This window comes from Aspergillus sclerotioniger, assembly GCF_003184525.1.
Source record: "Aspergillus sclerotioniger CBS 115572 chromosome Unknown BO94scaffold_7, whole genome shotgun sequence".
In the NCBI taxonomy this organism is placed as follows: Eukaryota; Fungi; Ascomycota; class Eurotiomycetes; order Eurotiales; family Aspergillaceae; genus Aspergillus; species Aspergillus sclerotioniger.
The window spans coordinates 126089-153196 of NW_020290997.1; the positions used below are offsets into that span (position 1 = coordinate 126089).

The following is a 27108-nucleotide window of genomic DNA, read 5'->3' on the forward strand; positions in this document are numbered from 1 at the left end:
CCAATCACCTGAAAATGAAACCAGTCGCTTGCTATCTGGGGAGAATATCATTCCAATCATGTCTCCTTCGGTGGACCTATGTAATAGCTTTCCTGTCTCACAGTCCCAGATACAAAGATCTCGCTTGTAAGATGCTGCAAGAAGGTTGCTGTCGGGTGAAAAGCGTAGGTGATAAATGAACTCGGAAGAAGTAAAGTCGATACCGTCCTTGTGCAACATGCGTAATAGCTGTCCAGTAACAGGATCCCATAGGCCAATATCATAGAGATTTGCAACATCTGCTATAAGCTTGCCATCTGGTGAGAACTGTATAGGCAATTTCCCATGAATGATGTCATGGTTCACGAGTATGTGCAGCAATTTACCATTGCTGGCATCCCATAGTGAAGTTCTCCTCGGGCATGCAGTTGCAAAGAGCTTTCCATCAGGTGAGAAAGAGAGCCCATAGCATCCCTTAATCACGTATTCTTGCACTTCTCGCTTATGGTCCTTGGCTGTATCAAACAATATCAGAACCCCACGGGAGCTTCCTGCTGCAATTCTATCTGCATTTGGAGACATCGCTGCGGTTTCAAACTCGCCTGTAAGGTTTATGAATTGGCGTAACAAAACTCCAGTCATGTTATCATGTTACACAAAGACGGACTTCATGTCCTGATACGGTGAAGACACGTTTACCGTCCTGCGATAATTTCAGGCGAGGGGTGCCATGCACCCTGAGTGTATGTAAAGAGGATTCTGTCGTAAGGTCCCAAAACTCAAGCTCGGTTTGTTTGAAGCTTATCGGGTATGCGGAAGCCTCTAGACCATTATGGAGTGAAAGTGTTATGGTTTTTGAGGACTCTCTAAGACGTTCGACAGTCCGTAGCAAAGATCTGGTGACAGTGTCATACACATTGATGACATGACCGGCATGTGCGCATATCAATTGTTTGTTGTTGGGTGAGAATGTGAGATGTTAGCAAGGTTTACGTGCCCGGAGTGCAAACACCACAACTGCTTCCCTCAAGTCCCATGTAAATATTCCTTTGTCGGACGCAAAAGCCCCCATCTTATCATCCGTGGAGAAAGTCACAGCTGTAATGGGGCCCTTGCGTTCGAAGGTCCGCAGCAAAGAACCTAGAGAGATATCCCATATTACTACAGCACCGTCTTGCCCCCCAGATGCTAGCAGCTTGCTTGTGGACGAGAATGCGACGCAAATTACCGGTTCCCGATATCCTTCAAACGTCTGCAATACAGCCCCTGTGGCACTATCCCATATTTTTATTGTTCTGTCGTCGGATGCAGATGCAATGAATCTGTCATTGGGGGGAAATTCTACAATTTGCACCCTCTGACGGTGACCCTCAAGAACCTGAAGCAAGGAGCTCCATTCCTTTTCCATGGTAGGGAATTGATGTATCCAAATCGGAGTTTCATACCAGAACTTTGACCGGATGATGGAGTCCTCTGGTGCAAAGTAGAGGGCAGAGCAATAGACTTGAAGGGGAGCTTCTTCGATGACAGCGCGGAAATTGAGAACAAACCGTCTAGCGTCATAGAGGAAACCGTATAGCTCTGTATGGACTCTTTTTTGTGGTACAGAAACATGTTCAAACAGCTCTATTACCAAACTGACAGCTTCTCGCATTAATCCGATCAAGCTCATCGCTTCAAGCCAATGTGTGAGATGCGCATTCAAGAACGCCTCCGTTTCATCAAAGCCAACATCGCTCTTTACTTTGAGGAGATGCCTTATCCAATAACGACAGGCATATTGAGCATGCAACGGAAGATGTTCAGTAACAAGAGACTACTTCATCCTTCTTTTGAAAATGCCAGGCTTCCTGAGGGAGCAAATATCGCGTTTCAGAGTATTGGACATAGCTTTCACACAATGCCCAAAAAGGAGGCGGTGGGCTTCAGACTCATCAATGTGGAAGCGAGTATCAGCACATCGATTATCGCCCAGGAAAAAGTTAGGGAAGGAAAGATGGACAAGCTGGATAGGCATATCCCCTGTTTTTGGCACAGTGACCACGGAGTACAGTCCCTCCAACGTCTCCTCGATATCTGACTTCTGGATACTCAGTAAGTCCCCAAGCGTTCCAGTCGAAAGTGGGTCAAAGAGGACGACAATCGATCCAACAACGCGCCTGAAACTCCCCAAAATGTCTCTCTCTTCAACCTCATCTGCGTCTCCAATCACAGAAACCTCCAGAATCCGTCGATATACGTCATCCAAGCTTTTTTGTGGAGAATTCTTCGCATACTCATCTTCCAAAATCATATCAAGACGTGTTTTGACCCGGCTTTTTGTCAAGTTATTTCCTCCCAAAAAACGACACACTGTGGCGGCGTAGATGAATAAGCCATCAGACTTTCTTACGAGCGTTGCTATTTTGTCATTCCCTGGCCAGTGTTCACCAAGGCAATGCTTTGTGCTCACTTGAGAAAGCTCATACTCTAATAAACGAGTAATATAGTCCTTGAACTTGTTCTCGGCTTCCATGGTAATGACTTTGCTGAGAATTTCATCACGAAGAGTACCCTTTGGCACCTGTTGAAATGCTCTTCGGATATCAATCTCTGGTCTGCTGGTGATAAAAACCCTGATTCGAAGTTTCTTCAACTTCGTAAACTGACTCAGAAGTTGTACAATTGTCTCCAAATCATTTCGATCCTTACATTCATCCAGTGCATCAATGACGAAAACCAGGGTTCGAGGCGATGGGAGGTTTGATTCCAGCCTGAGCAGAGGTTGTAGTATCAAATACTTCCATTGATTACTCAGTGACTCTGTGGCAATCCCGGGATTCCGAGATATCACCTCTGAGATTGCCATTCTGGTGTCCGGTACCGAGTCTTTCAAATGCCTAGCCAGGGTCGTGAAAAACATTTTGGCATTGTTGCGATCATATTCCGCATGATTGAAGAAGAAGCTTCCTCCAAGGATAATGCAACTAGCGATTGGTATACTAGAAATAAGGTGTGATCCATTATGGAAAGCAGCAGCAACTGTTCGAGAAACGGTCGATTTGCCTGTGCCAGCCATTCCTTGAAGGCAGAAGATGGGCTTTTCGGTAGGCTCATCGCACCAAGCTTGAATTTGTTCGAGGATCCTGAGCTGTGTCCCTTCCAAGCATCGGGGTTTGTGTTGGTCCTTGAAGGAATTGGAACAAGCCCTCTCAGCAGTGGTAGACTTTGTAGAATCTGTGCCTGCTTCAAGTCCTTTGACGAAATTAGTATGTGATAATAAGTAGTTTGTATGAACCTGTCCTACCTGCAAATCGTCCCTTGTTTGTTTAAGATTCACCATCATCTCTGCTACTGTCGTATCAATTCTTTTTGCGGTATCATCACCAAGCGTTTCCAGATCGGTCTTTATACTCTGCTCCAACGTCTTGACACTCGTGAGCATCTCTTTCCAATTATCAGCGACTGCAAAGTCCCTCAAAGCATGAAAACTTGCTCCGTGGGAGTACTGTTTTGCGAGGCGGATTTCGTATTGCAAGATTTCCGAATATAGCCGGATAGTTTTCCCACGGATAGATGCGCATAGCTCTTTCAGCTCGATTGCCGGCCTGACATTCATGTTAGTACAATGCCTTTTTTTTTCAATCATATTAAATATAATTGCATTCATGTAAGACCGTGGGGTATTCATGGATCAGGGCATGTTATCTCTGGCCGTTCCTGTCGTAAATGTCAATGTGGGTACATTCCATCACTCTACACCGAATAAGGAGGTCCGAGATGTACTCAACGCCCTGTGCCGCGTCATCATGCTGTGTGATGAGATTCAAAAGTATCTACATCCACTGGTCAGCGGCCATTCTGGGACAGCTTCTTATTATCAGGATACATACCGGTATAAGCACTAAAACACCAGCCCATGCTAGGGAAGCATGCGGCTCTGCACTAACGGCCGCTGAAATGAAATCTTTCACGCCCACGATCATGCGAGCAACCTTGCGTGCCTGGTCTCGCACGACTATCTGGCTACCACCCAGCGAAAGACCTACATGGGCTTCGATGGTTTTGAGCTTGCTCTGAACCAATGTCGCCAGTTGCTTCTGCCGGTCGAGGTCAACTTCTGATTGATCAGAAGCACCTGCTAACAGGTCCGTTTCGTAGAAATGTACCAATTTTGGATGTTCCTTTTCGAGTTCCGCGTAAGCTTCGTCCCATAAACCGGTCAGCCGCATCTCATGTGGTGCTATCGTGATAGCTTCGTGACTTTTCTCGTCGACTTTGCTTGACTCAGTTTTGAGGGTGTCAACGATTCGCCGGGTCTCATCGACATCATTGGATGAGTTGGGAGATTGGGCCTTGTCAGGTCTTCGCAACACGCTCTTGAAACGAAAAGACGACAACATCTTGAGGGCATGGGATGGGAAACAGTCAAGGTGAGATGAAGCGATCGAAGAATGAAGAGGTTAGTGGGAGGAGCGCGGTGCGGCTGAACAGTTGGCGGACTGCCCAACTGACAGGGATCCGGTGCGCACGTTGCCCAATGAGGAAAGGGCTGAGTTGTTCATCATATCAGTGCACGAATATCCCAAATTCATGATCCTGTCCCATTTCTTGGTGGTAGGCACTGCTAAGACCCAAGACCTTTGACTCCAGGCTTGATATGTATATCCTGTGGGGCACCATGTCATATTACTTTCCCATGTTTGATTCAATAATGGATTCGGTCAAGAAACAGATGACTTGTGGGTGGGTCGGAAATCTACGGACTTGACCAGCGGGCGGTCGGTCGGGATCAGTTGTACTGTACCCCTTTTGGGCCCTGGTCGCGTCTTATCTGCACGCGTAAATCTTACCTGCCAATGCTTCAACCATCATTTTTCATTTCTTCATGATCATGATCAGGCATAGGCCATGCCGTTCAAATTCGCCCTAATTCCCTCCTTTCGGCCTTGGTGTCATACATATCATACCTTAGCCTGGCCAATATCCTTCCGTGTAGTGCACCTCACCTTGGATACCCTGCCAGATAGTCCTCACAAGGGAGCCTCCGAAGGCGAGGGAGTAGTCCGAAGCGATGTTCCGACCTATAAATCTTGGCGTATCTATGTGGGGACGGACCAACGATCGGGTCTGCCTCTTGTCCTCCAGACGCCGTTCAATTTCACATTCGAAAATCCTTGCGCATGGATTGCAGAGATTGCAACACAACCTGGTATTCTTATTTTGGGTCCTGTCGTTCCTCATATTGGTAAGACAATGAAACCATGGAAGATCTAAGGGAGATAGGTTGACAATAAGAGTCTGGAGGAGGGTTTTTGATCTTAAATTATGCTCAGTGAGAGGAAATAGCTGTAGATCAAATCATGGAGTCAATGACTCAAGGGTTCCGTCTAATGTTATCTTTATTCCATGTAGGCCCAGGAAGTGCCCCCAATTCATGGCCTCAGGCAGCAGGAAAAGTGCTTGGCTTGTTTACATTGTTTGGCCGGTCACCCTCCTGATAAGCCTTAATACGAGGGTAAGAGATGAGAGCCAAAAAAATGCGGTGGCCCAAAGGTCGTCCAACTGCTTCTCCAACTCAATACAAGATATTAGAATGCATCACGTCCCGGAAATTTCCGGGGGGGTGCCAGAAAATCTGAACAAGTAAATCAATGTGACTTAGGTTGGAGAATGCGTCTAGCTAGGCCCCAGGAACTAAGGAGGTTTTTATATTTGCGAAGCGCGAAAGCGGTGAGCAAGTTCTGTGATAGGGTCTGCTGCAGGAGGTCGCTGGCTCTACAGCTTCTCATTGATCCATTGGTTTGGCCAAATCCTGCTTTGTGATTGGCTTTTCAATTTACTTGTTACTACATGACTTACTACATATTGCCTGTACTCACCGCTTCGGCCTCTTCAGAGAGGTGGGTTTGTGGGGGTCTTTCCCTCCCCCCCACCCCAAAGTATATATTCAGATTATGTCTCTATGTAGATTTAGGCTTTAGATTTGAATTAAGTACTGTATTTTAGGTTGCTTAGCCGAGATCTTTGCATGCGCTTGATTGCGTCCTCTATGGCTAGTATTCATATTGTCTTTAGTTACATACTTTTAAAAACGCGTTGCGTGATGCTTACTGAGGCGCTTCGCAACGCCTTGGAAGGCCGTCCACAGGCCTAGATCTAGTAGTAGTCGTCAGTGGGCAGCTAAAACAAGCTGTAGCAGAGCAGTTGACCTCCAACAATCAAAAGTCAGAAAGACTGTCGACATCGCATATATTCCACATCCAAACAGACACAAGGACTGGTCTCTCCACGGCGCTGCTTGCATGGGATGTGGATACACCGCCTATCTGCTCTGGTCGAGTTCAGGTCAGTTCAAAATCGTCTCACATGTAGCAACGAAGAGATTGTATCTATCTTAGTAAATAAAGTATCAGCTAAGTTTCGCATTAAGACTTCCAACCCATGAACATGAGCAGTTTGTACTAAATTGACAAATCAATGTTACTCTCAGTCACAACACTTCTTCCGGAAAAAAGGCTACGTAACTTGCATTCTCTAGCACCCTGGCAACAGTAATGATAATTGGATCAATGCGAAAGTAGCTTTGATAGGCACAAATAAAAGACATATCACCACTAGTATCGCAAAAACAGCAAGCTCTTTGGAAAAGACCCATCGTTGACAGTCAAAAACAGAAACATCCAACTCAGCGAAAGATCCATTTACAGCATATTACACACCAACATGCCTGCCATTACACTCTACTTACTCGAACGGTACCACAAAGTCTCTTTCTCACCCAGACAGTCGCCAACGGTAGTCACTGCCGATGTAGATTAGTTCCAAGTCACCCAGCATCCTTCAAGGAAATATTTGGATCACGTACCAGTCAAACCTCTCGACTTGGTTTCATCCAGCATTTTCTGAGCCAAGTAAACCACCGTCTGTTCTTTGGTATCATGAGCCAGCGAGATACTGCCGCCACTGTTGAGCTCATTGACAAATTTCTGGAAGCTCTGATCGATAAGATCGGGACTGTTGTGGCTATAATCCTTAGTATCGATACTGGCCGTTATGACATGGTAGTCGAGATCACGCATGGTTTGAAGGGTCAAATCGTTGACGTCGAAATAAGGAGGTCGCATGTATGCCGGAACATAGCCTAGGATATTTTGCAGCACAGATTCGAGGCTGCTCATCTCTTGAACAATCTGATCACGAGACAAGGTTGGCAGGCTAGTGTGGGTGTAGCTATAAGAGTAGGTTGGTGATAAGAGTTAGCTTGGTGCGATTGATCGGAAGTGTTGGGAGGTAATAATGTGGTACATACGTGTGGGAACCAACTTGATGTCCCTCGCTTTTGATGCGCTGAATGATTTGAGGGTTCGCCTGGCTTGCCTCGCCCAGAACGAAAAAGGTCGCACGGGCGTTGTATTTGCTGAGAAGGTCAAGCAGTTGGGGAGTGTATGAGGACGGGCCGTCATCGAAGGTTAAGGCGATGGTGTTGGGGGTGGTGCATTTAGTGATGACCTGTCCAGTTGGTACATCACTGCCAGCGACAGGTGCACCGAGTGCGCCGGGGTTGACAGCTGCAAGGAAGGCCAATCCGAGTAAGGCAAACATGGTAAAGGATTATACAGTGATGAAGGCTGGTAAATGATGGGACTATAGTGCTATCACGGTCGGATATTGGAGGTAAGTGTAGAAGCTGTGATAATGCGCTGTGTGAACGGTAGCAAGGCTTTGTGAGTACAACAGAAACCTCGACTCTGGGTCTCTTTGCTCGCGATATATAACTTCCTCAGGTACGGAAGGGTCTGAGCGCTCTACTGGAAATAGTAATGGTGCTAATGCTTCTGTTTCTGTTGTCCAGAAGCTGGCCCCGTCCTTCAATGGTCCATATTGGAATACGGATAAGTCGGGTCTTCAATCTCATCCAAAGGGGTAAGGGGTCCAAGCTCACACAGCTCAGTATGTGTTTAATCATAGGACAAACTTTATAATTGATCCGGATGTGGGATGCAAAGCCATGTGTTGGTTTCTCTAGACAGATCGCTGGATTATAAATTATAGAGCTTGCGCGTTAGTATCCCGGTCACCGAAGGATTTATTGTCGCGGTCCCTATCGAAGAGGCTAACCAGCCTGTAGACGAAATTTAAAAGGTAGCTAGGGAAGAGTTGATTCTCTGGAGAAAAAGCTACCTAGAGATAGTAAGTTCGTCGCGGATTATCTTTCTCTTGGCTATTCATCGTCCGAGAATTTCTTTGAGGATTTTTCTTCATATCAATCAACCTTGTGTGGAGAGTCCCATCGGGAGCTTTCTTCCGTAGGCTTGGTAGGCTTGTTTATGTCCAAGTTGTAATGGTAAGTTTAGAATCCCTCCGATTCAATCCCAGACCAGACAGCCGGATTATAGAATGTTCCGGTTCCGGATGGCTGATCAGGCACAGTCCCTTACACCTTGATTAGCACACGAGCCACTCATTTGAGTTGGCGGCCCCTGACATTCTTGCTGGTGCAGTTCATTGTATTCCATTGTTTTCTGAATGCATTTGTTCTTCTAGTTCACATGACAATGTCAAGGTCAGTGATGGAACAATGCCCGATCAACCCCTGCTGCCATGCTGATACTCTAAATGGCATGTGGCGGTGCAACACACACCTAAAGATGTTATCACTCTATTACAAAGAGGTATATGTCTTTGATATCATTCTAAAGACTACACTGGGCCTTTATCAGTAGTCTGGCTAGTCATCTTAACGACTTGTCAGCATCCAGTGCTAAGCGACCGTGGAAAGCAAAAAGAAAGAAGAAGAAAAAGAACAGAATTTCATGTTGTCAATGCGATATTCAAAATTTCTGTGATGTAGATGCAGTGCCGAATTAGTGGGTACGTAAGTTATCTACGATCAACATACCTGCAGCCCAGGGTGTAGCCCGGCTAGGTAGTACAACCCTACACCACATTATTGGCACATGCAATAATACGAGGTTCAAAAGAATTATCTCATAATCTCTCATAACAGCAAGAGAGCGTCCCACAGCCTAAAAGCATGCTCGCTGATAATACGAGTCAATCCTGACTCTAAAGCATCGAATCTACCACTCTTTTCTCCATGAGGGTCTGAATCGCACTTATTCCTCTAGACATGACACGTGACAAAGCCCTGTGCATGCACATTATCTTTTCATCCGGCTCAAGGCCGATCCATGGACGTAGAACGTCTGACCACCGTAACACGAATGCTATTAATGGCTCAGGTATGCCCTGGCCTATTTCTGTCGCGCCGATGCGGCCGATAGTAGGAGTTGACATGTCCTGAATCAGGTTAAGAAACTGTCCACCTGGCTGAAACAAACAAGCTGACTACCTCTGCGTCATTGTCGCTTAGATACCCCTCAGGTCTCTTTTCAATAGTCGTGCAAGTGATGGTAGGATCTACCAATGTGCACGGGCCCCCTCGTATCCGCAGGGATCGCTATTCGCTAGCCCACGCCCGATCGCGGGATGGCCCGCCCCGTGGGTTCTTGGCGGGTCCCTGCCAACCCTGCGATCCCTGCCTAGGGTCGGCTGGCCAGCTGGTGTTTTTACCAACACGACGGTGAGCAAGGCCGAATAGTGACGTACAGAGATTCATCTAGCCAGTGTCTGTAACACCAGTCCAAGTGATCACCCTAGTATTTATCGTTAATGGAATTATCGGGATTTATCATCTGACAATTAACAAGAATAAACACGTTGAATAACATCACCCCCACTCACCCTACGCCTTAACATCGCTCACTCACAAATCACCCACCTGCAAAAGTTTCAATTTCCAGCCAATATACATCTGAACCCTCGAATTCTCGATCTCGGCCCTTCTTCCACATTCCCATCCACCGGCAACTTCAAAACCCTCGGCGCATTACCACCCATAAACCCCTCCACCACACTTCCCCTCAACCCGCCGTCCTTCCCCACCAAATACTCATTGACTTTATCCACACAATCCCTAGACCCCAATTGGGGAAAGTTCGTCCGAAACATTACCTCCTCTCTTCCCGTGATATTCGCAAACGTAATAACCTCCTGCGCATAATACCTCGGCGACCAAGCACTTGTATCAATATACACATTTCTATTCTTCCACGCAACCGCAGTATGTCCCATCTGAGTGTAAAATGGAACATCCACCTCAATACACTTGACATACAGTGGCCAGTAATGCGCATCCGAGGGAGGGAGATTCCACAACCAAGGTACAACCCTCAACCCAACGAAGTTCTCTTTTCGGACGTAGTGTTTAGCTCTTTGACGGCTGCAAAGGGGTTATGTAGATCGACGGTAGCCAAACCGAAGATTTGATCCAATAGGCGCGCGTGGATTGGGCGACTTTTTCATTCGAGAAGATTGTTTTCCCGGGCGGGTCTAGGCGGATAAACGGATGTGGGACATGCCGGCTTAGTCCGTTAATGCGATGACTTCGGAGGAGGAGCGCTTTTTGTCGGCGATTGAGGGGTCCGAGTGGCTGTACCTAGGCGAAGAGAGAGGCGACTTCAGGGATGGCGGCTCCGAGCTATAGAGGGATGGGGTTAATGAGTGGACTGTTTAATGGGGGTTGGGGCAAACTTGCTCCTGGTAGATGCGCCCAGACGTCCACGATTGGGTAGGGGGCGGTTCCTGGTGCCATTATGTAGGTGTGATGAAGTTGTTAATGAGGGTGTAGGATGAGAGAACATCGGGCGTGCCAGCATTGGTTTCGAAGTATACAACTCTCCGCCTCGATGGGGTTAGCCGAGGGGAACCGGTAATTTCGGCAATTTCGGCAATTTCGGCTCGAGGTCTTGGCGTCTCCCCACCCAATCATCGTTCGCTTCCGGATCATCTCTGGCTATCCCTTGAATCGCTGGACCGAGTCGATAGCAGTGTGTATGGAAGAATAGATATATATACGTTGTGGGAAAGAGTTTCCAATGCATTCCTGTAGAATAAAAGGGTTTTCCATAATAAAATCATACCAATGTTGCTCAATCCTGGTTTACATGCCCGTCGATCCTGGATGAGGCAAGAATATGTATTCTGACGTCCTGCTCGGGAAGAGCCCCTTCACAGTACAAATAAGGAAGTCAAAAGAACTCGACTGCGGAAAAAAAGCGAGTTGACCACTGACAGAAGTCTGATAACTCGGCTAAAAGAGACCTGCAGGCACCTAGTGGACCACAACGGTAGACTATTTATTACATCTTCGACCGTAAAACGAATCGGACAAAGTGTCAAGGTAGCATCCAGCCGACACCGTCCAACATATATGAGTTGTTCCAGGGACTATCTGCTATCGGGGAAAAAAAGCAAAATAAATTCAGACGGATGCTCAAAAATGTTGGTATCCGATGAGAATGATACATCTTTTTCTCTAACCCCACCAGCCAACTTTGAATAAATTTCAATATCTAGGGCTTCAAGTATATTTTCGTGAGCACTTCACGGTTGCGATTGTTCTTGTGTCAAACATCCTCCATGGTTGAGGGTAATAACTGGAGGGTCCAGCGTTCTCGGGGACAAAATGTTACGTTCATACCAGTACGCCAAAACGGTAAACCGCTGGCCATCTGGAGAACAGACGGAACGAAAACTTTGTGTCCCAACACAAAACAAGATTGTTGGAGGGTTCTTCGATGATCGCACTTTGGTGTGTTTTGGCCAGGCTTATGAGAGGATCAAGCTTGGTGGTAAACAAGTCTCTAAGCCGCGCAGGAAAGTCTGTATCTTCGGCCAATATCCCTTTCGTAGACTTAGCTCCAGCACCGGAGTCAAACGGAGAGAAGGGTCTGCCTGGCAGACAAGGATGTCAGTCCAGTTAATGTCAGCCTGCTCAATTGTAGGCCTTGGTTCGTTGGCCAGCGAGAAGGTGATCATATGGCCCAAGGACCAGTAAAGAAATATTTTTATGCGTAGATTCCTGGTGTTGCCGGAATACAGGTTCCAGGCCTCCGGTTCATTAAGGAGTGGAAAGATTGGGTGAACATGTAAGAAGTATTGCTGGATAAACTCATCCAACGGGTCTGGCATAGGAATAGGCAGCCTTGGAGCCCCAGGATGTTGAGTTTATTTGGGTCAATATTGCAGATGCTGTTAATAATGAGAAATGGGTAGTGGCAGTAGAGTGCATCTGAGGGAGAGCTAGTTTCTCCGGCTATTCGGCCGTTGTCAGCAACAGCCATAGATGAATTGAGGCTATAAAGATTTTTATGTGATGGTACACCGTGAGCCAATTCAGCAGTATATTGCCATGGTTGAGATACGGGGCAAAACATACCATCATCGTGCCTACATTATTGTTACTTTCAGTCGGCGATGAGAACGTTCGTGGCGCAGAGCCCAGTGCATTCGATGCCCTTCACCGGTCAGCAACATCTATGGTATGTACATGCGAGATATTCAGCCGATCTTCTATATTGTAATGTTCTTGGGGCCTGTGGGATGAGTATGCGATAACGGCTTACAATTTTGGGGAGTGTCCAGTGACAACACAAGTGACACCATCCAGGTCGCAGTTCCTACATGGGCAGCCTCGGACTGAGACATCACAGCGCACCTTGCGTGCGCGACAGGACGTGCACGCCCTGTGTGCTCTTTTGCGATGTTTTCTGGATGATGCGATGGGGTTGGAATCCTGGATACATTGCATTGAATTGAGTCGAGAAGATGGCATGACTTGGGATGTGAATAGTGGAAGAGCCTTTCAGAAAGTGCGAAGCAAGCCATGATGCTGATCACGGGGACATGGTCGGATTAGTCATGCTGAGAGAAGTTTCACATCAAGCTGCCTAAGATGCAAAAATTGAATTGGAACGATTTGAAGAGAGCACAATGTGAATATTATACAAGAGATGGATGGCCAATCTCCCTAGATGATCTAGATCACCCTGGGGGGTATGGATGCGCCGTATATCGGGGTCAGTAGGCGGCCCATTGCACTCACCACTAGGGCTTGAAGTAGGAAGAGCCTCGAAACCATTTGTGGGTTCCAATGAAATCGTGAATGAAGTATAAAGGAGTGTAGAGGAAACAGTAGTATACATAAACCATTGGTCAGGATACATGTCAACAACAATATACCGCAAGGAACGAGAAGGGAAACCATTCAAAGATTCAGGAACACGGCTCGGAACATCACGAATATCCAAGCAGCGATTGCGAGAGGTCCTGCCACATATGGGCCACTTGCCGCACCGGTATACCCGACATTTTGGGAGTTGTTATTAAATCCCACAGTGCGCAGCCAAGTCGGCGTGGCAGTGTTGTTTACCAGAACATCCGAGTGATAAGCATCCAACACACCGGAGAAGCTTAATCTAAACTTTCCCACTGTGAGAAGCTCGCCAGTATTATAGGGAGAGCCGTAAAAATACCCCTGTACAGAGAGGTTGGCTGTTTTCTCATCGAATTGGAGATCAACAGTGGGATTAGGCAAGGCTAGGCGATTTGCATAGCTGCTCAAAGCGGCGGGGCTGAAAGACCATTCGATTTCGCCAGTTCCGTTGCAATCGGTGCCATTTATCAAGAAGGCCTGGTCGCCTCCAATGCCGTTATAGTTATCAATGGTACTAGAAAGGGTGTATGGTGGACCATGAGTTGGGTCAAGCGTCCAGTCAAAATTGTTGTTAGCATCTCCAACCACCCAGAAAGGAGGGCCCAGCGAGTAGGTAGGGCTGTCATGTGTCAGTCAAGATACGTGATAGTTCACCATTTGCATGACTGACTAAGATGAATACAAGGCGAATTCCAAGTATGGGGAATAGTCCACGGCATATACTTCTATCGGTGAAGTGGACAATGAGGAGAAATTGAAGCCAGAAGGCCACATGGTGAGGAAGGCGTTGACTGGGTCAAAGCCATAATTATAATTGCTGGGCTCAGTAAGGGCCAGAACGGTGTCATATTGGCGAGTCATTGTAGTGTTGGCAAGAGGCGGACACAGAGAGCTGTAATTGGCGGCCAGCCCAGCGTCGGGCCAAGCTTCCACGTGTGCTGTTCCATTATAGTACCTGTTTAATCAGCAGAAGTCCGGCGAAAAGAAGCGTAAAGATGCAACATACGAGCCAACCCAGTAGTACAAACCGTTAAGAGTCACATTATTGGGTCGGAAATTGTAAAACGGATTGAAATCCGGGTCATCCTTGGCTGCAATCTTGACCGCGAAGGCCAGACTGCATAGGACAACCTGCAAGGTGACAGGGTGAAGCATCGCATTTCTCGCACTTTGGCTGCGCGTGGGATCTCTCGGGGTCGGGTTCTTGTGTGGGCATTATGTGGGTATTATATCGACCCCTTGAAATATATGAGGGGGGGGGTCTAGGCAACAGGGTTCGATTCTCCGGCGAACGCCGCTGAGGCACGGATGAAAGCACCTACAGTGGACTAGCACTCACCCCGCGCGAGGATATATTGGACATTTGGACCATCATCTTCTGGCTGAGCCCTAGCGTCGGGCACGGAGGGGTGATTCATCGCTAAGCCTTTCCCCTGAAAAGCTTAGCTAGCCTCTACGGGGTCCCAGCGGGTCCCTGGCGCCTCCCCGGTTGTCTCTGATTTGACCCAGAAGATATCTAGATGCCGAAGCCTTCCGTGGAGACCCACGCAGTCCAGGGTTATCGAGTCAGTACTCAGTAGACGGTACTAGTACGCTGAAGATGGCTTCCGGCCCGGTGATGCGGGGGGTCGCAAGGGTCAGGCTTTTGACGCCGCCTGGCCGTTCTAGCAGACATTTTACCAAGCACCAACATACCAACATCAATGGAAACAACTTGCTTTATCCAAGTTCTTGCAATTTTGCAAAGGAGGAATAAGATCCGGGTCAAATTTGCGACTGCGGGTATTGATCCTATTCGCCAAGTCACTCCACCTTTCCCCACAGCATGTCTCTGGTCCTGGTGAAATTAGCGGTATTTTACTCGACCGGTTTGGTATGGTATAGAAATGAAAGAGTTTGCCGATGCCAGCTTCGGGACCCCCTTTCAAGAGTAAGCCTGCAAACACATTATCACGGCTGTTGGAGGTATGTGCAAGATATAGGAAGACCAGATACTCAGACCATGGAAAGTGCAAATGAAGTAGGGCTGAGAGTCAAGCCAGATCTATTCAGAAACCACAACCATAGTCCTCCTTTCTCTCTTCCTTTCATCTTTGTTTCGCAGGCACGCCATGAGAATTTTCAAGAGCCTATGCTATTGGCCGGCGATGCAACTTCGAAATACTAGTACCGTGCGATGTCCACATTGGAAGTTGGGGGCGGATTTGGTCTTAGCTATCCCCCGTGAACATTGTTCAAGTCCCAGTCCTTGCTACTCTACCACAGCAGGCAACAGCCTGTATCTAGGCGATATGAGTTGTAGGGGAGAGAGTAACGGGACTCCACTTGGCGCTCACCTTGAGAGCACACCGGCGTCTACTACCCATGTGGAGTCGTGGACCAATCGAGAATACTATCTAGCACACGGTCGTTTGAGTGTCGCCTCTAGCCAAGAGGAGGATCTCACCCATGCAGCAATCAGCCGTAATATCCGCTTGAGTCCTAGAAAGCTGTGCCGCATCGCACTGGAACATTGGAACACTTGATCTCCCGGAGATGCAGAAAAAAGCATGGGTACCCACTATCACAGTACTTTTGGCTCTTCATCTGGTGTTCACTTTTTATGGAGTTCACAATAGGAATGGGAAACAAGTTTGACAACGAAACAACCCGAGGGAGAAGGAAGTAATTGATACAGCGGCGGCAGTGTAGTCTTAGACCAACCGCGCACTTAGTCTCTATGGGATACTTCCGTGTAATCTAGCATCAAATCTATCAAACTACTATGCCTCTTCCACTGCGCGATGGTGGAGCTAACATGATAGTGTGTGGGAAGTGAACGTAACTCAACCCTCTGTTCAGCAATGCAACTCTTTCTTAATCTTCCTTGAATATAAAAGCCCTTTCCCCCCCCTTTATCACACGTCCTTTTTCTCACCCATCCAACCATCCAACATTCACTCAATTCACTCTTCCCATCACTTTCTCTAATATTCTCTTTCTCTCCTTGGTTCTCTCTCTCTCTCTCTCTCTTTCTTCCTTTCTTTTCTTTTCATTTCTTATCTTTTGTCTTTCTCTATGTTTCTTTCTTCCTTTTCTTTTCTTTTCTTTTTTCTTTTTTTTCCCTTTTGATAAGCTTTTCCAGCCCCGATCCAAACTCCTATTTTCGGTGTGGGTTTGTGAACGCAAGCAGTCATGTGGGGGAATGTTCCCATCACCCAGCTTGTTGTCCTGTGGCTGGCGGGCCAAGGAAGTGCCCTAAGCAGCTCCCTTTTGGAATCCGGATTTAACTCCCCTGCAAATGTCTCCGCTCGTGCCCGAGTTCAGAAATCTACTCGCTGTCCCTCCCAATGTAACAGCTACGACCCGACAAAGTGGTTTGCGTACCCAAGTACAGCGCGCGTGGCCAAATGCGACGAGACAATGTTATTAGACTTTATGGTCCAGAACCCATTGAATGATAGCACCGCCCATCATACCATCTTCAGCTGCACCACAACTGGATCGGGTGGTCTGGACAGCGCGAGCGATAGTACAGTCTACGCGAGTCCGGATACAACCCTTGAGGTTGACTATGAATTTGGCTTTTGGAATGCCGACACCTCCAGCACGACTTTCCCAACCATTCAGAGCAATAAGTCTATCCCCACCCTGCAAGATATGCAGAAATATCTATCAGGCAATTGTCAGAAGTCGTCGATCTTTGCCTACTCGGCACTCGAGACGGTGGCGGCTGGTATCTATGTTGGAGGCAGCCTTCAACATGCCCAAAACATTTACTCCATATTGGATAACGTCACTAAGATTCTCGAAACCGTCCCGAACAGCGACTATTGGGTGTGGCAATCTTGTGGCATGAACTCAAACTTTACTTTGGGGATCGCTGTCGATCTACGGGGTGATCTAGCCATGGTCCAACAGCATGTCCATACGTGGAGCGATGGAAAGTGCGTCTCTGGGTTTACCACCAGCCACACTGGTGGTACTGAGCTCCTGGCAACAGACACAATCAGTGTGTTGACCGCCACTACGTCCTCGTCGGAAACAGGCAACGGCACCGTGCATCGTAGATCCTTCGGCACACATGGGCATTCCATGTCCCATGGACACGCCCGGCATTACATCCACCGACGGTCCACCTGTTCGTATGTCAAGGTTGTTTCAGGTGATTCGTGTGCCTCTCTGGTCGAGGAGTGTGAAATCTCCGCGGATGACTTCTATGATTACAATCCATCCAGTGATCTTTGCTCGACCCTGGCCGCAGGGCAGTATGTCTGTTGCTCACCAGGTGACCTCCCTGATTTCGCCCCGTCTGCCGACGCGAATGGAACTTGTTATACCTATTATGTGGTCTCTGGGGATACGTGCTCTGCACTCGCAGCCACGTATAGTCTGACGGAGGATAAGATCAACAAGCTCAATTCCGATACGTGGGGTTGGTATGGCTGTGATGACCTACAAATCGGCCAGTCGATCTGTCTTTCAGAGGGCACCCCCCCTTATCCGGTTGCGCTCGCCAATGCGGTCTGCGGTCCTCAAGTTCCTGGTACCGACTTCGCGAATGCGACGGTTGGGGATTGGCCGACAATGAACCCCTGCCCACTGAACGCCTGTTGCGATACTTGGGGCCAGTGTGGTGCGACCCCCGAATATTGCAATGATACTTTGGCTGCTACTGGCGCGCCGGGAACAGCCGCCGCAGGGTCCAATGGATGTATCTCAAACTGCGGTACAACCATTGTGAATACCGCAATCACTCCGTCTTCATTCTCCAAGGTAGGGTATTTTGATGCCTCCAATGTGGAACGGCCTTGCCTGCAAATGAACGCCTTTAGTATCAGTCCTCAAAAGTTCACGCACGTCCATTTTGCGTTCGGCAACATCACTTCGTCCTTTTCAATCGATGTTTCTGGCACCGAACAACAATTTACCTACTTCCGCGAGTTGAAAGATGTGAAGCGCATCATCAGTTTTGGGGGTTGGGAGTTCTCTACAAGCCCGGATACTTATATGATCTTCCGAGAAGGAGTCACCGCCGCCAATCGCGATACTCTGGTGCAAAACGTGGTGCACTTTCTGGATGAGCATGACCTTGACGGTGTGGACTTTGACTGGGAGTATCCCGGCGAGCCTGACATTCCTGGAATCCCTGCTGGAAGCGACGACGAGGGCTCGAACTACCTGGAATTCCTCATAGCCTTGCGCGAGGCCTTGCCATCCAAGTCAATCTCCATAACTGCCTCTGCATCTTACTGGTATCTGAAGGCTTTTCCTATTGCGGAAATGGTCCAAGTGGTGGACTACATTGTCTTCATGACGTACGACCTGCATGGGATATGGGACCTTGGAGACAAGTATGCTGACTCGGGCTGTCCGGCGGGTGAATGTTTGTTCAGCCATGTCAATCTTACCGAGACCATGTGGGCACTGTCCATGATATCCAAGGCCCCGGTAGCCACCAGTTTTATCATGGTGGGTGTGGCCAGCTACGGGCGCTCATTCGAAATGGCCTCTGCTGGTTGCTATTCCTCATCCTGCACATGGACAGCTGGGGGAGCGCCAGGGCCATGCACCCAAACCACCGGCTTTATGTCCAACGCTGAAATCAACCAGATTCTGACAGACAATCCGGATGCGGAGTATATATTTGATAAAGGCAGCGATTCCAATATTTTGGTGTATAATGAAACCCAATGGGTGGGTTACATGACCAACACAACCAAGAGCACTCGGGCGGCTTACTATGAGACCTTCAACTTCGCGGGTACGAGTGAATGGGCCATTGACCTGGAGGAGTTTGAGGTATATGTTGACCCCAGCACTCCGGGTCTACTCAGTTTGAACGAGGAGATAAGCGACTTGGGTCTTCATGTCAATCAAAACCTTACCTGTATCGACCTCATTTTGGGCCAAAATACCAGGGCTGAATAGGAGAAGTATGTCATGCTGGGGGCTGCGTATATCGACGAAGTCCTTACGGAATATGCAGGTGATCCTGAAGACTGGGACGAAGGTATGGCCCATGGGTACGCTCACGCCCATTGCCAATACTTCCCAGCCGATGACTGCACATCCATCCTGGGACACTATTGTACCGATGGCGACGTTGTGGATGGAGTTTACTGGGCGCAATACATGGTGGCAACCCTATATACGATGCTGCTCCAATGGCACTCCGCATTCGAGGGTAGTGCAGCTGTTGCCAGCTTGGATATCCCTATAATTGTCGATACGTTTACACCCAAGCTCGAGAAAGGCGTGTTGAGCTTCTCCAGCTTCTAGTCTGGTCTGTCTAGCGCGATTGGGGTAGCCTCCAGTCTAGTACCTGCGGCGCAGCCTATTACCGGTGCTCTTGACACGGGGTTCAGCACGGCTGAGAGCTTCATCCACTTGCTTTCTTCCGGATCTTACACGCTCCCAGACAGTGGGCAAATCGAAACGGACCTTATCAACGCTATGACAGGATTATATAACTTGACATCTTCCAGCATCGTCGATCTCAGCAGTTCGATTTTCGAAAACCCCAACAATGCCGGTCATCTCCCTAGCAGGCTTATCGAGGGGCCCTTCACTCATGATGTCGCCAATTATTTCTACAACGTGAAGCCTTTGTTTGCTTTCGATGGGGAGGCTTGGAAAACCTTACAGGATAGTATCATCTCCACACTTAAGCAGAATCTGGTTGGCGCAGCCCTTGCCGGAGCGGACTATTACGTGTTGAAGGACGCGTCCGTGGACCCCAAGAAATGTACTGCAACGGCTCAATACCTGATCGATAATATCTGCTACACCCTGGCCTACCCTGGGGCCGGCGACTGCAGGCAGGGACATGCCCACAACACCCACGCCACCGAGTCCATACTCGACAGCATCACCAGCTACGGCATGAACATCACAGAAATGCTGGTCAATTCCGAGGCTTGTCAAAACGCAACGGGGGTCTACTACGGCTCTCAGACAGTTGACATGGCCGAGGTTGCCAGCACCGGATCCCCCCCGACCTGCTTCTACAACCTGCCGGTGTTTAATCTCCTCCCCGTGACTGGTCAGAACCCTTTCTGTGATAGTCCCTGTTGGATCAATACGGTCAACGGCAGTGTTAGCGACGTCACCGTCGGTGTATCCTATATGCCGCCAAATCTTTACAAGATTTTCGACCAGGATTACTGTACCTGTGGCTATGCCACTGTGTGCAAGCGGATGCGTGGATGTTAATCCTCGCTTGCGGCTTGGGATATCTTGGCCTCCTCTCCTGTCTTTCACTTGGCCAATTTCCTTTCTTCACTCTCAAAAAATTTCCTTTCTTGTACAGTCACTGCCAATTAATTATAGTGTGATGGTTTGGCGAGATACTCGCGCTTTTAACTTTTTATTGGATTCGTTTCTTGTGTTCGTTCATGGTCGAACGTGATCAGACAAGCCGCCGGTTTGATCAATAATCTCTACTAGTAGAATCCCCTCACTACATCAGTACTACCTATATCGAACTACTTTGGTTCATACAGTAGCATTGTACTTGATTCATCCTTCGAGATTGCTGGCGAGCTTGATGTATTCGCATTGGCATTGTACATCATCACCGATTCCGTCTAGAAATGCTAAATCTAATTGTGCTATTTGAGGACGATTGTTTAGATGTTTAGATCACAGAACTACGTATATTTCCAGACCTCAAATCAAAATTCAATAAGCTATCCCAAAGAAACTGGCTACAAACACGGTGGAGAAACATCTCGAAGATGAAGCCCCTACTCCCTGGTTCCAACAATTGCCAGCCCATCTCCAATTGCAATCTGCCTTATGGATCAAGATATGCCAACCAACTACCACAATCCATCCTCGCACCACCAACAGATCTCTCTCCCAATCATGACGATCTCATCTGTCATCCTTAACAACATAAGGACCCTGCAGGATCTGTTGATTTCTGGTGATGACCCGACGATCATTAATCCATTCGACCTTGAAAATCGCACTGATCCACCGCATCAGTCCCACACAATCAAAATCCCCATTAAGAAAACAACACCAGACTTACTGCACCTTCCCCTCATACATCTTCCCATCATCTTTTCCCAGCACGCGTCCCTTCAATCCGAACCCAAGCGTACCTCCACGTCCCTCTACGTCATCGACGTCGGGAGTCACAACAGCCTCATGGAACTCAAAGTCAAGAAAGGTGTACCGAGAGCGCCATTCTTGCACGAATTTCCTGAACTCGGCCAGGTCGATTGCTTCGGAGTTCCATCTAGTGGATATTATCAAATTAGGAAGTGAGGGATGGGAGAGGGAGGGGACTACTTACTCCAAACTCGCTTCTGGACTGTAGTTGTCCGTCACGATCTCCATGGCTTCGTCGTCGGAGGGGACCTCGTAGATGGAGCTGGGGACATGAATGGCTTAGCACAATGATTTGAATAAACGCAGAGAGGGAGAGGAAATGAGGGCAATACCGTTGAATGCGCTGGACGAAATACAGCAAGGGCATTAGGAACTCTTGCTTCGTGGTGGGTTCGTTATTCATGGTGGCGTCTTGCTTTGTGGCAGAGGCACCCATTTTGGGAGTGTAGAACATACTAGCTGAGATGATGCGATGAGGAGATTTGGTTTGGTGTGGGATGAGATTGTTCCAAGCCTGATAGTCGTGGGGTTTATATATTGTGGTTTTAGAAATCTGGGTAGGGCAGCAAGTCACCGCTATACGAGGATGACTATGATGATATCACTATATATTGTCTGAAACAAGGATCACTGGAGCAATCGGTGGTGGAGCTTTCTGAAACGTAGTCATGGAATCAGTCCGGAGTGAAATTTCTCGTATCCGAATGACAGAGAAGTCCGATGCTTCCACTAGAAGCTGCTGTCGCTGCGCAGGGTAGTCAGATGCTTGACTATGCTGAATTGTATTCTGTGTCAGACATCTGCGAAGTGTGAGAGCTGAGCAAAGCTACAGTAAATACAACGTAGTGGGATCATGGATCATGCTTAGGTGCTCGAAACGGAGGGTTATGATTGGTGAACAAACTGAGGCTTTTGATTGGTTCGTTCTATTTATCCCTCATGTGACTCAATCCAAGTAACCTACTTAGTAGTAGAAAAGGAGAGCTTAGCAGGAAATAAAAGCGGGAAAAGCTAAAAAGTGAACGAGTCAGGTGTCTCACCACATGCAGATCTTTGACGGTGTCCTCAAAAACGTTGGACAGAGCCCTCTAAGAGGTTCTTAACGGGGCCCTTTAGATGCTTACTACTTACTGTTGGAACCTATTCACCTTGGAATTGTTCCACTAACCTAAGAGGTATCTATTTTGGTCTACTTGGGAAATTCTGCCACTTAATAGGTGCCTGCGGGAGGCTCCCAGTGCAAGGCGTTTTGAAGTGTTATATTAAGCGTCATGTAACCCAAATCTTAACCTATGTATTTGAAGGGCATTCTGTATGGCTAAACTCAAGCACTGGTAAAGGGCCCCGTCAACCGCTTTTGAAGGGCTCCGTCAAGCATCTAAGCACGTGGTTGTTGATTTAGGCCTACGGTATAAATCCATGTAAAAATCGGGTTTAGAGGTAACTTCCCTTGCCGGGACCTGACTTAGAGATTCTCAGATCTAGCGCGCTTCGAAAAATAGGGCCCTTGAGGAGACCTTCAACTAGGTGTTTAAGGAATGCGTATGTAAGACGTATTGATTAGGTAGGCATTATTCATCCATCAAGTTTCCATTCAGGTTCGTCCATAAGTCCTTACATGCACCTGATCACACTGTCCAGGATATCTCTTCACTTCAGGGGTTGTGTTGCTTTGTTGAATGAGGCCCCATTGAAGCTTTCTGAATTTTGCTTCAACGGGCAATGAGAATGGTCAGTGATGAGTGTATAATATGGAATATTAACTGCTTCTTCTCTATTCATTTATTCACTGTTCGGGAATTTCGGTTAGTACTTACGCAATTGAGACGCCATATCATGACGACCTGTGGTGACGATAGCTGCTTCTACATAATCACTGACGTTGCTGGTTAGTGACTCATGCATTCCATCATAATCATTGTTTACTTCACCAGTTGAGTCAAGGGCCTGCAATATAAAGTCTCGACAACTCCGATTTTCTTTCCGCTTTCGCAGCGATCAACTTTAGATTGTCTGTTGGAACACAGTCTTCGTTCCGTCTCTTCTCCAGATGGCCAGCGGTACATCATTTTGGCGTACTGGTAAGAACGCGACATTGTCCTTCAGCCTACCTGGTTCCAACCACCCTTTTCTTCCCTTTTCTTGTTCAACGTCTCGCTTCTGTTGCCTTGAGCCCCGCTTAGTTTGAGCTTCGAAGTCGCTCGTTCAAGGTCAGACCGGACCTTGCATTCTGAAAGCCATGTCTCGCGTTTCGTCCAGGGGTTCCGACTTGGAGATGTGCCATGGAGGGGCAACGACCACCCTAAATGGATACGAGGTCAGGAAGAGACGCACTAGTGGTTCTAGCTCCGACGAAGGAAATCAGACATTCGATGGTTTTATCAATGAGGATTACCGTGTGGGAGCCATGGACTTATGTGCTCTTCCTGTGCAGACCATAGGAGTCTCAAGAGCTAATTACCTGTATTCGCGCCTTTGCTCACCTGAGAGCCCAGTTAAGAGGTCTGTTCTATTCCAATCTATTCCGGGATGTCATGCTAATACCTGTTCTGTAGGGCAATCGAATCGATTCTCAAGTCCCACAATATCGTACGAAGATGGAATGATTTTGTGAGTTGCCAGTAGAAGTGGGATCCAAATTCCCAACCCAAGACTACGGCCCTTGTATTTGCGCGAAGAGATAAGATCGACGGAATATGGTTGCAAGCCTGTAGGCATATTCGAGTCTATCTGGTACGGGAAGGACTATCAGAAGTCTTAATCGAGATTGCCGACAAGAGGGCATTTATTCCCGCCAAGATGAGCCCTATATTGAATACCGACGCGATTCACAGGAAAGGGCCATTTGCCAGAGGGGCGATCATGAAGACAATACACCCCAAAGATGTGCTGTGCTCGTTGTCGGTTGCTACCGGCAAATTGAAGACCGAAAAAGCACCCCAACGATCCTCATCCTGCTCAATGTTGCAAGTACCAGAAATTGGGAGAACACGTGGAAAATCGAGATCCAGATTCGTACGGACTTTAAGCTACCAGATGTCGCCGTTGATATTTCGAAAGACGTCATATATCGTTCTGGCCACTGGGTGGGAGATTTGGATGAACGATCATGCCAGGATCCCGTGCGGCCCAGATCAAATATGGGCATAAATTTGGAGGATCGTGTTGCAGGAACCTTTAGCGGTTACGTTGAACTAAAATCGCTCAACTGGAGACAATTTGGTCTAACCTGCTTTAACTGTGTCCTTCCAACTAGAGAGAAATCTGCTCTAGAGCTGAAGGCCAGTGAGTAAATCTGTACTGCTATGGTGAGCCTTGAACTTGAGATTACTAATATGTTTTGATAATATGCGATGTATGGCGGGACGAGGGCATTCAAATGTTTGATAAGGAAGCAGCCAAATTTCACTGTCAAGTGCTCTTCAAAGTCTGTCAAGCGCTATAAATAGCCTCATAAGACATCACTTAGAGAGCCCCTCCAAGATTTTATTGAACACCTCATTAAACATCATTTAAATCTGCTACATATACTTCCGCCTACTCCGCCTACCATGTTGGGAATGCCTACTTGATTTAGCTGGCAGAATGTTCACCGCTTGATCACTTATGCCTAAGGCCTCACATTTGTATCTAAGGCTCTAATGACCCATGCCTTAGGCTACTAGATGAGTCCATTTTTGAGATCATACTCCAGGCCGTGCAAGAGATATTTCAATCAGTACCTTGAGGACTTACTTATTGATAGGACTTCTCTGCATAGCAGGCTATTTGAATTGCAGGTTCAGGAAGCGAAAAGTGAGGTTGTAGCGCCTCCCCGAAGAAGTTCCAACTACTGCTTTAGTCACCACTTCTACTATCTCGCTAGGATCCTATATGATAAAGCGATTTTCAGTTGAATACAAAAATCCCGGGTCTAAGGTCTTATAAATAGACCTGTGTAGGGGCTTACTGAGGGCTTTCTTTGGGGTCTCAATGTTGTATCAAGTAGCCTGAGGTGCGCTGTATAGCTTTAGAATCAATGAATTAAAAGCAGTGGGTTTCTCCTTGAAATCAGGCTATTCTCATCATAGTAGATGAGGAGGGCCTAAGGTGCGTGTTTAGCCTTGTCGGTGTGTCTGTAACGCCTCCCTTGCATGATCGGGATTGCTTATCGCGCCAAGCCGGGGTTTGTAGTGCTAGTAGCATACCAGCTGACCTTTCTCGAGAAGTCAGGAGAGTGAAGAGAACAAGATCGAAGTATTCCGTATGTTGGTAGGAGAGAGGGATAGGGGAGTTTGTACGTTCACCAATCGTCTTAGGACCTCTTCCATGGTATTGCAGGATGAATATTCAATAGTCATGTCTACTTCACTCTAGGCTCATCTTAACATCATGGAATCATCCCTGACATCTCGGTGGGGTTTCCCGAACATCTTTATCTAGATACTATTCATCGCGTCACTAGGTCATATTACAAGCAAGTATGCTCGTAGCCAAGTACAAAACTCTCCTAAAGCGCTTTATAGACCATTGCTGCTAGCACCAGCGGCGCCAAAATCCACAGCACCACCTTCTTGACCACCCTCCTCATCCCGCGGTGCATCACAATCTGCACCTTCTCATCCAGCCACTTCTTCTCATTCAGATGTGGAAATGGCACCTCGGGCACCGGCTTCCCCAGAAACTCGCACAAAGGTCCCCACCCATCACTCATCTTGAACTCCAGCAGGCGATCCGGTGGCGTCAACCTCCGCACCAACGCATAGTGTTCCCGATATTTCGCCTTACTCACTCGTTTCGCATCCTCAGGGCCCTTGATCCCCAACCAGCCGTCAAAAGTGGACTTGTGTACGTGGCCCAACGGGTGGGTAAACCACCGATCAAGGGTGTAAACGACGGTGACGAAAGGGTTATAGGTGTTCTTGATCACGCTATTCATCCAACTCTCGTACCACGAGTCGATATCCCGCTCGACGAGGACCACTTTAGCATCCGGATAGGCTTGAATCAGGTCATCCGCGAAGGCAATCGCCGGGGTGTCGGAGGAAACCGCCCCGTAATCGTGCAGCAGCTGGTCGAATTCGGCCCGCCCGTACTTCGGCCCTGGGGCGTTGAAGAATTTCCGATTAACGGCTTCCTGCCACATCTCAATATCGCCGAATTTACTGGACATGAATTGGGTGGAGTGCCAGCAGGGAAGGCCGAGGGTTTCGAGGGCGTTGCACATGGCTGATTGGCGCGGGGTTGATCAGAGTGGGGGTTGGGGAACTGCAGGGACGGTCCGAGAAAGTACTTACACGCGGTGCCCGTCCGGTTGAACCCTAAACACAGGCATTCGAGCGGCACGCTTCGCTGTTTCCCCCGCGGAGACTCGCTGTTCACGGGGCGGAATAACTCCGGGTGTCGTTCTTGCGGGGTGGCCATGACAGGGGATGATGGAGTTGATGAGAATAGGGGAGGGACAGCGATCAGCTCCTGTAGGTTGACATCAACTCTGGGTTAAATAGCCCCTGATGAGTCAGAGTGTAACCACCAATCAAACAGTCGAAGGTTACACAATGAATTGCGTTACTAGTGTCCAGGATTGTCTTGACTTGTTCGGTGGCTAGTGCTTACTGCCTAGAAGTTAGGCATATTTGGCAGGTAACTGCCGCCCGGGTTGGAACACCCACTATTGCTCGTTCCCTCTCACAGCCTCCCCACGCGTTGCGAAATCACTTTCGATTATCGCTTACGTGTTGTACCCTTATTGAGATCATAGGATGTGGTACGGAGTGCAACCCTGTCGACTTGGTAGCCTAGTGATTTGGCAGTCAGGGTCCCCGCTGCAATGATAACTGCCTCATTACCGGCGTCACTGATGGTCAGCATCATGAGATCAGATTTTATCTTCAGCAGAGGCTGCTAGACAGTTAAAACTTACAGCTTTAGCGCTGACCTTATCTGACAACGACAGCCAACTAGGTCGGCAAACAGGACGGCTGAAATGCCGCCAACCCTCAGCTGAAGAA

The 27108-nt window shown here is 48.0% G+C and overlaps 8 protein-coding genes across 8 annotated transcripts; 3 read left to right on the forward strand and 5 right to left on the reverse strand.

Moving 5' to 3' along the window:
* Positions 1-958: 958 nt before the first annotated feature.
* Positions 959-4190, reverse strand: BO94DRAFT_583239 (uncharacterized protein; the record flags this gene model as incomplete). Its single annotated transcript, XM_025615545.1, has 6 exons — positions 959-1736; positions 1800-2945; positions 3002-3213; positions 3266-3566; positions 3721-3794; positions 3852-4190. 6 exons carry the CDS (start codon positions 4188-4190, stop codon positions 959-961), a joined length of 2850 nt encoding a protein of 949 aa, XP_025469757.1.
* A 2511-nt stretch (positions 4191-6701) lies between these two features.
* On the reverse strand, positions 6702-7563 carry BO94DRAFT_460680 (chitin deacetylase; the record flags this gene model as incomplete). Its single annotated transcript, XM_025607890.1, has 3 exons — positions 6702-6763; positions 6827-7191; positions 7271-7563. The coding sequence occupies 3 exons, from the start codon at positions 7561-7563 to the stop codon at positions 6702-6704; spliced, it is 720 nt and encodes a 239-aa protein (XP_025469758.1).
* A 2238-nt stretch (positions 7564-9801) lies between these two features.
* On the forward strand, positions 9802-10567 carry BO94DRAFT_358216 (uncharacterized protein; the record flags this gene model as incomplete). The annotated part of the gene is made up of 1 exon (XM_025607153.1): positions 9802-10567. A coding segment is annotated over one exon (489 nt), but the record flags the coding sequence as incomplete, so codon positions are not given.
* Positions 10568-13069: 2502 nt separating this feature from the next.
* Positions 13070-14173, reverse strand: BO94DRAFT_460703 (uncharacterized protein; the record flags this gene model as incomplete). Its single annotated transcript, XM_025607893.1, has 3 exons — positions 13070-13637; positions 13689-13973; positions 14025-14173. The coding sequence occupies 3 exons, from the start codon at positions 14171-14173 to the stop codon at positions 13070-13072; spliced, it is 1002 nt and encodes a 333-aa protein (XP_025469760.1).
* A 2919-nt stretch (positions 14174-17092) lies between these two features.
* On the forward strand, positions 17093-18928 carry BO94DRAFT_460775 (glycoside hydrolase; the record flags this gene model as incomplete). The annotated part of the gene is made up of 1 exon (XM_025607897.1): positions 17093-18928. The coding sequence occupies one exon, from the start codon at positions 17093-17095 to the stop codon at positions 18926-18928; it is 1836 nt and encodes a 611-aa protein (XP_025469761.1).
* A 1731-nt stretch (positions 18929-20659) lies between these two features.
* On the reverse strand, positions 20660-21521 carry BO94DRAFT_615691 (uncharacterized protein; the record flags this gene model as incomplete). Its single annotated transcript, XM_025616766.1, has 4 exons — positions 20660-20972; positions 21036-21245; positions 21303-21380; positions 21421-21521. 4 exons carry the CDS (start codon positions 21519-21521, stop codon positions 20876-20878), a joined length of 486 nt encoding a protein of 161 aa, XP_025469762.1. The 3' UTR covers positions 20660-20875.
* A 1836-nt stretch (positions 21522-23357) lies between these two features.
* Positions 23358-24411, forward strand: BO94DRAFT_583244 (uncharacterized protein; the record flags this gene model as incomplete). The annotated part of the gene is made up of 3 exons (XM_025615546.1): positions 23358-23620; positions 23674-23728; positions 23953-24411. 3 exons carry the CDS (start codon positions 23358-23360, stop codon positions 24409-24411), a joined length of 777 nt encoding a protein of 258 aa, XP_025469763.1.
* Positions 24412-25438: 1027 nt separating this feature from the next.
* BO94DRAFT_532815 (sulfotransferase family protein) lies at positions 25439-26533 on the reverse strand. The gene has a single exon (XM_025611198.1). It carries the CDS (start codon positions 26322-26324, stop codon positions 25608-25610), a length of 717 nt encoding a protein of 238 aa, XP_025469764.1. The 5' UTR covers positions 26325-26533; the 3' UTR covers positions 25439-25607.
* Positions 26534-27108: the final 575 nt, after the last annotated feature.

Excerpts from the sequence above, each read along its gene's own strand:
- BO94DRAFT_532815 (XM_025611198.1), bottom strand. The coding sequence starts at position 26,324 with ATGTGCAACGCCCTCGAAACCCTCGGCCTTCCCTGCTGGCACTCCACC.